General features: G+C 39.8%; 1 protein-coding gene across 1 annotated transcript in view; it reads right to left on the reverse strand.

The window, feature by feature from the left end:
• Positions 1–11226, reverse strand: part of SLC9A7 (solute carrier family 9, subfamily A (NHE7, cation proton antiporter 7), member 7) — a gene marked incomplete at its 5' end in the record, with an annotated part of 39115 nt that overhangs the window by 7517 nt on the left and 20372 nt on the right. Inside the window, 3 exons of the mRNA XM_010084550.1 lie at positions 2198–2280; positions 4824–4887; positions 9731–9790. Of these exons, the coding sequence (XP_010082852.1) occupies positions 2198–2280; positions 4824–4887; positions 9731–9790 (207 nt within the window). The remainder of the gene's footprint in view (positions 1–2197; positions 2281–4823; positions 4888–9730; positions 9791–11226) is intronic.

An 11226-nucleotide genomic window follows, 5' to 3' on the forward strand; every position in this document is an offset into this window, starting at 1 on the left:
AAAGATTTATCTCTCCCCTTTAGCAGAGCCTGGCATAGCATATTTACTCGAGCATATAATGGCAAGATTATGCCACTGGAGAATTACGTTTCCTCCAGCAACTGTGTGGCTACACCCAGTCCTGGAAAGAAATAAACTCTTCCCTCTCACACTAATCCACCAGCCTCCACGTTGCCCTGTGGCCAACAGCAACTCAGTCATAATAAAACAAACCCAGTAAAAGACATATGGTACTTCATCAAAGTTGCAGTTTTCTTCACATTTAACAATTGTGGGTGAACGTGGCGAACAGCCCATGACATTAAATGAACTCTGTGTTCCACAGGAATGATGTTCCCAGTTATCCATCCACACAGAGCTCTGCAGACAATAGCCAGAGTTGGAGCACACTGCCAAATGCATCTATTTGCATCTTTTTCAAGTTAAGTTCCCTTGAAAAGAGTGGATTTTGAGACAATCTGCTTTTCTACAGCAAAAAATATTTGGACATTAGCCACAAGTACAGAGGTGGCAATTCTAAAGATCAGCCCTTCAGTGCAATTTAAGCCCACAGAGACAATGTTTGTCTGAATGCCTCCTTGCAACAGAAGCAGCAGAATTTTATCTTTCCAAGATACAGTAAGACAATTCTGCCTCTGGATGTCAGTTTCCTTGGCACAAACTTCACAGAAACCTTCTCTAAAGATTGCTGGTCACCACTGAAAAAGCAAATACACTACCAGCATCCTTTAAGTTTCTATGAAACATCTAATTAAGCTGTAATTTTCACCTAGCACTCTCCCTGCCCTTGCTGCAGCTGCTGGGGGCTGTGCTTGTGCTAGCGTCAGCTGAGGGGAAATCAGCATTGCCAACTACTCCTTTTGTCATAGGGCACATCCCTTTTGTAAAGGCAGAGGAAGAGGATAGCTTGGCTTCCTTCTTAAAAAGAAAAGTAGTCAGCCACAGCCAGATCCTTCCGTGCTTTTATCACAGAAGTATTTTTTTTTTTAATAACAAAAGATGACCTCAATACACTGACACCAGCCACTATGCAAAGGGTTAACTAAAGATCACTACGATTTATGAATATTTAAACTAGCACATACACACTCCTCTGGGCTTTGGCCCACTAGTACCACATCTGAAAGCACCAGTCACAATCAGATTTTATCCTGAACAGGCAAGTGCTATTAGGACCTGAATGCTTTTAATACTACGCCTGGGTTTCCCTGGGTGGGAAACCTTGATGCACAAGGAATGGAAGGAAATGACCGTGCTCCAACCAGGCCAGCAATATCTCAATCACCAATGGACAAGACCCCAGGGAGAAGACTCACTTCCCAGATGCAAGCTGCAACAAGATTAAGGCCCTGTCACAGATATTTACATATATTTAACTGCCCCAGAAATTACTGTGAATCAAGAACTGAATTTCTGGGTACAAGTCACTTGCCATGGTCACAAGATTAGCTTTCCCACTTCCCACTAAGTGCGTGTAAACTGTTAAGGATGGGCACCTGTATGATATACTGATTAAGAATATGCCAAGTAGATTAAAAAGCCACAAGCATAAGAGACAGGACGACTACACAAAAACTTATCAGAAGCTGAAACAAGACTAAATAGTATAATAATTGCTTCAGAAAGGTTGTACGGTACAATACACACACAAAGACACTCTCTGCTTTAACACCCATAGGAAGCTCTGGGTATACTGAAGCAAATAAACTGGATCACACAGAGCTTTTAAGTTGCAGAACCTCCTGTATGTGTAATGGGCTTACAAAGAGGACTTCATCACAAAAGTAGATGGCTCTTCAGAGCTGTGAGTTGGGGTTTAGGCATGGACAACAAACTGGAAAACTAGTTTGTGCTCTGAGCACCAGTGAAGATGAGAACAGCTTAATGGAACAAATCTGAAGTTTCAGATCTGAAATAGTTAATTGGCTGTCTTATTGTTTAGGAAAGAACTTCAGCTGCTAGAACTGACTGGTTTTCATCCCCTGGCAAGTGTGACATACCACGCACCAAAAAAAGGAAAGGTCCATCTTTTGAGTCAGCAAGTTCAAGCTTCAGTTCTGTGCACTGAACCTGTCAAATACATGATCTTTCTCATGCTTGACTCCTTAAGTGCTTAAGGCTACATATGGGTACATGGAAAAGAAACAAAAATGAACAGTTAATGTCTTGAAGCTAAGCTGTGTTTTCAAAAGGATACTTATGGTCAAAGCTATACCATAGCCTGAAGAGCCAAGCACTTTCCTGTTTTGTCCTGTTCCTTCTTTCAGAATCCGGGCCATCCTAAAAATAAGATAAAAACATATTCCATTATTTCAGGCAGAAAAAAACCAAATCATACATTCCAATCATTCCCATTATAATGTCTTGTCTAAAAAATACAAATTACTTCAATGCTGTATTTAGATTGTAGAAGAAAGCTATTTAGAGTATAAGCTATATGCTTATACTGAGAAGGTTACTTCCCCTAGAAAGACCAGAAATAACTGTGCAGAGAAGTAGGCCCCCTTCACTATCCTCAAGTTACCTTAATGAGCCCTTTGGCACCGAGTTCCCTTGAGTCTAAAAGCCTATTGCACAATTAATGCAGTGATGGAGATAGAAATAAGTCCAAAACTGACAAACAAGCCTCATTGATGTCCTGCCCCCATCCCCCTCCCCAGATAAATGAATGGGAATAATCCAGACCAAGTCCTATTCATTGCTTGGTTGGCTCCCTTAGCTTCAGTTCTATTTGGTGTCCTTTCCCTAAGCTGCTTGCTTCCTTGGAAGAACAAGGGAGTTTATCACACCTGATACACTTTCACAAACCTGATAAAATACATCACAGTCAAAATAAACATGCTTAACAAGGAATCCATATAAAATCACAATTGAGGAAAGTCATGCAAATTTCATAAATGCTAGATCAACCTTACAAGTGCTAACAGTGTTAAATATAATCCCTTTACTAGCTATGCTGCAAGCCATTGCACAAGCTGGCCTGCAGCTGCATTTGTTTTCACTTTTGTTGCTGTTTTAGGGGTTTTTTTCTGGCCAGAGGCCAAAGTTAAACACAGGAAAACAGATGAAGTGCGAACGCTTTCTATGAATCATCTTTCAAACTACTGGAAAAAGAGCAAGATGGGATTGCCTTGTGTACTTCTGATCTGCAAAAAATCCATGATCCACCAAGAGTTAAAGCTTAGTACATTTTCACTCCCTCCCTGTCCCAAATGATGTATTTTCTCTAACTGTGATATGCTGCTAATCTTGGCTTGGTGAAAGAAAAAGGAATCCAAAGGGAACTGACTAATGGAGACCATTAGGAATGCAATGCACAGCTAAAGAGGGAAACAAATGGGTAAGTGCTTTATGTTTACATGGGAAAAGACCAAACAAGTTATTTCCACCCAGACACTGAATGAGAACAGAATACCCATGCTCTGTTTCCTGTTAAAGCAATTCCTCAAATACTGACAAGCTCAGTCTGAACTGGCCAAAGCCATCTTACCAAGACACCACTTACTAACCTTGGTTTTATGCAATAAATATGGCCTTCATTGTAGAAGGTATTTTGAGGCCTGGCCTTCTAGTTGCTTCCAGATAGCTGCAAACCCAAGTCCACCTTTTTTGTTACCCAAACCCACCATTTCATAATCTATTTTGTGTGCTGGACACAGGCTTCTACAAAGAACAGAGAGATGTCTAATGCAGTTTCTGCAATGAAAGAGATGCTTCCTGAGCAGGCAACTCTTACCTGTACAACCTGTAACAAAAAAAAAAAGGCAAGGCAGAAGAAAGCACTGAGAAAGCTGATCCCAAATACAGCAACTGTCCTGTGCATGCAACCAGCCTGAACACCAGCAGCATACAACCTGAGATTTACAAAGCAGAGTTCACACACTTGCACCATAAGCATCCTCTGGGTCCAAAGTCATCTGTCTTTTCTGCCATTCAGCTTCCTCTAGCAGGTTCCTACAGAAGCAACCAATTGTGGTACTGAACAATCAGCGTCAAGCAGTACTCTGGGAGAACGTAAACTAAGGTCTGGACAGAGGAAGCTCCCAGTGAAGCCTCAGGAAGTGTTGCTTTGTTTTTTTTTTTTCCCAGATCTTTCACTCCTCCTGTGAATTCACTCAGTTTACAAATGAGGAAAACTGAAATTTCTGCTATGAACAACGTTCTTTCTATAGTCTTGTTTGCCAATAGCATATTGCAGGGAAAAAAAAGTCAACTCTTGAATTGTTACTGATGCACAGAAAGCTCCACTGAAGATTCACATTAACAGTTTCCTGAATATAAATGACAATTTCCTAGTGCTCCTTTTGCCTTGTACAGGCGGTAGGTAGTACAGGTAAGATCCAGCTGGCTTGTGGTACAGTATACAGGAGGTGAAAAGGGATTAGCAAACTTAGTCTTTGATTCTAAGCAAGTCCGAGGGCCAAAATTTGGCATCAATTATTGAACAGATGCCAAAAGGATTATCTCTGGGTCAGTCTTGGGGAGGACTGTTTATGCTGCAGCATGTTAAAAGAAAGCACGTTGGGTGGGTTGGGGAAGAGAAAAGCACATTGTTAAGCAGAGTGTATTAGTAGAGTTGGGAAGGTTTTTGATGCCTCATATGTGTATATATATGTATACACAAAAATTTTTTTGCTGCAGCATTATACCCAGCACCACAGAATGTTTTTCAGTGGGCATTACTTGAATATTATAAAGTAAAATGCATTACTGACTTGCCAGCTAAGACAAAGTGGTTATCCAGGCACATGGCTTCTGCAGTTCTTTATCATCTTAGTTGTAAGATAAGAACAGCCTAATAGAGAAGTTATGTAATTACTTACTCCTTGTAAGACTTGAAAGCTGTCATTAGTAGGTGGAGGATCCTGATCTGGGTCAACCCCAACCCTACAGAAACATTAGGAAAACAAAGCAAGTGGTGTTACTGAGGGTTGGAAACACTGTATGCCCTGCAGAATGCATTTTAAAAGCACTTTAAGCACCCAGCAAAGCTGCATTCAGAGAGGTTATAAGAATAGTTGGAGGAAGAGCTGTCCATTATTCCCCTGCAGTTACATAGCTATAAATAAGATACTTTCTCACTCAAGCAACTACCTGTAGATAACAGCTTTAACTCCATCTCAGCATCAACTTTAACTGCTTACCTTTGTTGCCAATTCTTTTGGGACACTGGCAAATACTATTTTTGCCTTAAAAGATGAACTGTGGGTGACATCCTCTTCAGTGGAGAGCATCCCTCATGTCCAGCAGCAAGAAACCAGAGACTAAGGACAAGCCCAGCCTAAATATTTGACACAGCAAATAACTTAGCTGCCAGATAGGCCTGAGAATAGCTCAAATATAAGATTAAAAAGCTACACACACCCCAAGTTTTAATGCACTGTGTGACACAACAAAAATACTTTATAAAGACTCACAATATTAATTTGCTGCAAGCTTCATTCACCTAACACAACATAGCCACAGTGGATTAACAAGAGGTCTGTCTGGTCCAGTCTTCCACCTGAGTGAGGGAGGGTCTGTACAATGAGATAGTGGATGATTACAGAATAATATGTTAATAAGAAACTGTCTTACTTTTGCATAGTTAGTGAGCATCTTATTACTGAACCATCCTTTCACATAGTGCTCCTATCCAAGATGGGTACTTAATCCTTGTAATTATGTTCAGGTTTTTCTGGTCTGTTATGGGGATAGCTATTTGTTAAGATTAGACTTGTCTGGTTTAAAATCATATTCATGCCTTAATCTCTGTACTCTCTTGTAGAACCTAGACCTCTAATCTCAAATTTTATGTAAGATTGCCAGTCTCAAACGTGTTGTGTTTCAGTCCTACCGTGTTTCATAATAAGTGTAGGAAAACGCACACAATAACAAAAACATTGTCTGAAATGGCTACCTTCATTTCCCTCTCTTGGAAGGAACTGAGCTGGTTTAGTGTAATATTTTTGTTATCTAGACTTTGTATCAGCTATTTCTAGCCATGGTGTTTATGTAACATCCCTGAGGACCACCAGACACCAACAGAACCTTGCTGGTAAGACCATATCATATGTGTGTCCCGGGGACACGTGTTTGCATAAGGCAAGCAGTGATCCAGACATGATTTACCTGCAGGCACAGAAGATGTCAAGGCTTAAACTAAAAGGGAACACCTTCAAATAACTTCCAGGGCAGCACTTTCTAATAGAACAATAGAAGAAGAAAAGTAGCCATTGAACTAAAGTTTTAAGTCATCCTTAAGCCAACCCAAGGCCCCAAACGACAATGTAGTTCAGGGAAAATCCAGAAGCCTACTCTAAGACAGCCTGCAGCAAGCTTCACATAGAGATAGTGCTGATCCAGTCCTCTGCTTGGATTTTTTCCCAAGTCTCTTTCCTTATCACTTCCTTTTTCCACATACAGAGTCATCTTAACCCTTCGGCACATTTGGCCTAGGAATTCATTGTCACTGACCAGCCTTAAGACTAAAAAGCTTCACCAGTGTAAGGGAACACTGGACAGACAGATTGGGCACTGAATTGTAACACATGATAAAACAAAATGCCACACACAAGAGCTCTGAAAAGTTACAAGGGCTTAGATGCTACAGCTTAGCCTATCACTAAGCAGTGAAGATGTAAGAATGATTTTCTGCAGACAGATGAGTTACCTAATGAAGCCTTGTGCAGAAAGCTGACAAGAAACATCAGGAAACCTGCTCAGTATGGCAATACATGTAAGATTGTGCATTCCTTTATAAATACACATAAAAATAAAAGAAAAATATTTGTTGCTTTCCAAACTCCAGCTGCATGTTGGCGAGGTTCAACACACTATGCACAGCAACCACGCTTGAGTTAGCTGTGCAACTGGCAGTACGAACAGGTAGTTCACGAAGCTGTTCCAGAAGATGAACATAGCTTGCATTCCCTAAATAGTTTTAACTCACTGGGCTAGCATTCACTTCACAGTACATAAGAAAACCCAAACAATTCATAATGTCTCAGCTTTTACTTGACTCACAAGGTTGTGCATTTGTTTGGGGGATTTTAATTGCCCTTAGGGAAGGGAAGGGGGCTTAGTGGAGGACCAAAGGAGGATCGCCATATTGTTCAGTGAAAAGTAACAGTGCATCACAGGCCAGGTGTTTGGGTTCACTGTTGTACTGAAGAGGAAAAGAGAGCTTCTCTGTCAACTTCCAGAAAAAAAAATTCTTACTACAGACATTTCTTTCAATATTGAAATAGTACATCGACACAGGCTAGTCCATTTAAAATTTTTTCCAAAGTTATTCTTCAGGTGAATTTATATTTTGAGTATTTCTAACTAATTCTTTTCTAAAAAAATTTTTTTTTAAGTTCATGTTTCAAAATGTGTTCCTCAGTTCACAGATTAACACAAAATACATTACTGTTTTGAATTTCACAACTACTTTTTGTATCTTTCAACCAGCATACTGTCTCTTATCCTCTATCACGAACTGTATAGGAAACTTTACTTTTTTGTAGCAAACCTGCCTGTTTAAGTTTTTAGGTATACACAGCCTGGTCTCATGACAAACATCACAGGGGCAGAGCCTGCCCCCAAATTTCTAAAGGAAGTCTCATCTCTATCACCTGAAACAAAACAATACAGAAACCCAGTCAAGTCTCTCCCAACCTTTACAGTGGAGAGAAGAACAGAAAACATTTAGTTAGTTCATTCTTACTTAACTACTTTCATAATTAAAATTACAAGTAGAACTGATGCATGTATGTCTTCAACATAATTTTTTCCTGGTGGTTAAAAGAAAAAAATCCATCTCACATCCTTAAGTATATTTAAAAAGCTTCCTGTAATTTAGATATGCTGTAAGGACCAATAGTAGTTCTCATTTATTTAATTAGGTTTTAAATTAAGAAAAATTGTTAATGGGTTGATTTACGCAGATCCCCTCTCAGAGATCGGGGACACAGGGAGGGCAGCCTTGCTAGTACTGTGGTGTTTCACTCCAACCCCCAGCAGAAAAGCACCACCACTCTAGTCGAAAATAGTGTTTTGCTTTAGAGGTACAGACTGCGTGACAAGGACTGAGGGACAGATGGGCTACAGGACAGCCAAGGCCAGGGCAGTGCAGATGCCAGCAAGCATCTTTGTTTTCTCCTCAACCCTTTACTGAAAGCCCATTGCAGCAGTTGCATGTGGATTCCCTGAGGGCATACAGTGACAATACAAATCAGTAACTCTTAAAAAGCAGACCTCAGATGAAGAATACAAGCAGTCTTTCAGCTGTAACAATGCATATATATCCCCAGACTGGTGAAAAATCCATCTATTTCCCCCATCGGCATCAATTTGGTATTTGATAGATACCTTAGTACTTCAGGACAGACAGTTACTAGTACATAAAGTTCAGCCATCTTTATTTCTGCCTTGGGAAGTTTACCAGGGTCTGTAGACAAGAGTATGCTACAGTAAAAATCCAATTTAAGTATATTTTGTTTTGTTTTTAGGGCATCAGAGGTTTTTCATGCTTTAAGAACTCTTCAATAGCAAAGGGACTACTACTGAGCTCCTAACGCCCAGTACCAAAGCATCGCATTTCTACTCTTAAATGTCTCCTGACCTTCTTGGTCCTTATTCTACAGCTAGAACTCCAGCACAACATGTAGGAGTGCAGTTACTCAGATTTGATCCCTCAAACACTAAGCCTATGTATAATTCAGTAATTTAAGCAGTGTAGTAGAAAATGGATGACACAAAATGTGGAATGCAAAGTGCAAACTAAATGTATGGAAGGGAATGGTATAAAAAGCAGCTAGAACTACTTCAAGTTCTCCACTGTGTCATTTTAAAATGGGTGGAACCATTTCTTCTGATACTTCAAAATATTTTCCAAGGCCCTGCAACACATAGATCACAAGTTACCAAAATACCAGGTTTTATTACATTCCAGTGTATGTAATTAGTGTGGCAACTGCCAAGACTGACTGTAACAGACAATAGTTCTCAAATTTGCTTGTACAAGCTAACATACTGCATCTCTGGCAAATTTAGTAGTTGGCTGGGAACCTTCAAGTATGACAGGATACATGAAAAACTTATCATTGCCCCACCCCAAAGAGTTTTCTTTATATATTCTGTATATATTTATATATACATGCACACACATGCAAACAAATACACACCCTCCTATAGCTGCCAGTTATAGATTTTTCTTCCTTGTTTCTCTATCCATGTATCAGTTCTAGGAACCACCAACTGGAGAAGACTAGGATTCTAGTTTATCTCAACTCTTATTAGCATCTTGCTATAAAGCAATGTGATAACATGCAGTTTTAAAAATACATCCCCAAAGAGCCTGAGCTAAATAATCTAAGTCCCCTCCAACCTGAACAGCTGTATGAAATAACCCCAAGGAATACTTAATACCACCTGTGTGATTAAGAATCATAGGATCGCATCCATGATTTATCAGTTTTCATGTCTTCCCAGGCCAGAGACACTCATTTTGCTTCATTAATTACTCATACACAAGAGTTAAAGGATGTGTTTTGTGGGTTTTTTTATAAGCTAAAGACATGATGTATGATCCACACTCTCCCAGCTCAGAAGAAAACAGACGCAGAATTGAGGAACATCTACGGCACTCTGCAGAAAAGGAGAAGCAGCAGCAGCATGCCATAGTATAGAAAGAGCACACAGTGTTATAAAGATGAAGAAAGCCAAGCACCAGGTTAATTTGGTATCAAGGAAAGCACAGTGTCACCTGAAATACAGCCAGCGGCTTTCACTCATCTCTTCCACCGATGGAACATGGTCACCAACTCTGGTACAGTACAAGAATGCAACGTGAGTAACAAAATGCTCATGAGATGGTAGGCTTACAGAGCTCCCTAGCAAAACAAAATAAACCAATAAAAAACCCCCTACCCAGACAAAAAATAAGACAAAGCATACAAGAATAAGAATGTCAGAACAACTACAAAGTGACAAAAATAATAAAAATTAACAACAGCACCACTTCATGATTGAGATGTCCAGTAATATCCTTAATTCCTTCAGATTCAGGCTGGCAAAACACCCATCCTCATGACAGGCTACCTCCTCCAGAAAACTAGACTCAATAGCTCTCAAGATAGCCATTACACAGAGACAGAGCCCATCTAAGACAATTCCTACCACTTCAGACCTGCACAAAGGCCTAAAAGAGAAAAAGTCATTACAGAAAGACATGACAGAGGCCATCAGTACTACATAGTTTCAGAGCAGTCCAGTACAACTGGCAACACATACGAAATCATTCAGTTGGTTTAACTAACAATTGACTAACAATCTTTAACACCTTAAATCTCCAGTCATAGCACAGTATGCTTTTACTCCTTGCATTGCTTTTTTCAATTGTACTTAAAAAAAAGAAAAACAAGTGAAAGCATGTTTGGTTTCTAGTACTTCCCATGTAAATTCCTTAGCAGCTTGTGGTTCCCTCCCCCCTTGTTTTTCCATGAAAGCATGCTACATGAACTGTATGCTGCTTATGTGAAATAAAAGCCCAGATGATCAGAAATCCACAGAGGACTCACTTTACAAAGAACAGGTGTACACATCCTGATTTCAGGCTCACAGATTGACAAACAAAATATTTAAGGCCATAGCTTGTGCTACAAAGAGCATGCACTCATCTAATTCTCAAAGGCCAAGGCAAATATCACACTTTGAATAGATTTGTTTTGAATTCCTGGTTCAATAGCTCTTCTCCCATACCAACATACACTCCAGGTCAGCACGCTCTGCTCCGAAAGGCCAACACTGAGACAGCTCTGCATATGCAGCCAAACCTAAAATTAAAAACTGCCCAATAACTTCCCTTCTGTGATTTCTTTCTCTCTGCTGTATCTTTGCCAAGTTAATATACTGAAGTTTTCCCAGATGTCTATAATGAGTGCAGCATTTTTGGAAAAATTGAGCTCTTTTGGAAGAGTTCAACTGTTTCTCAGAAGATGGCTGAGAAAGAAGACAATTCCTACTGCCATGCTTTAAAAAAAAAATTTTTTTTTTAAATATATATATAAAACCCCATCACTAAAAACCCCTGGAACTAGGACAAGTTGTTTCATGTTGGTTTTAGGGTACCTTTGGGTATTCTTTTACTTGACCTAACTAAGATGATGACCCCTGAAATGGTCTGCTGAGGTTTGCCAGAATTTGGCAGTTAAACCTTTATTACCTGTGTGCTCTACATATATCTCAACCCAGCTCCTCTGG

This window comes from Pterocles gutturalis, unplaced genomic scaffold, assembly GCF_000699245.1.
Source record: "Pterocles gutturalis isolate BGI_N339 unplaced genomic scaffold, ASM69924v1 scaffold1810, whole genome shotgun sequence".
In the NCBI taxonomy this organism is placed as follows: Eukaryota; Metazoa; Chordata; class Aves; order Pterocliformes; family Pteroclidae; genus Pterocles; species Pterocles gutturalis.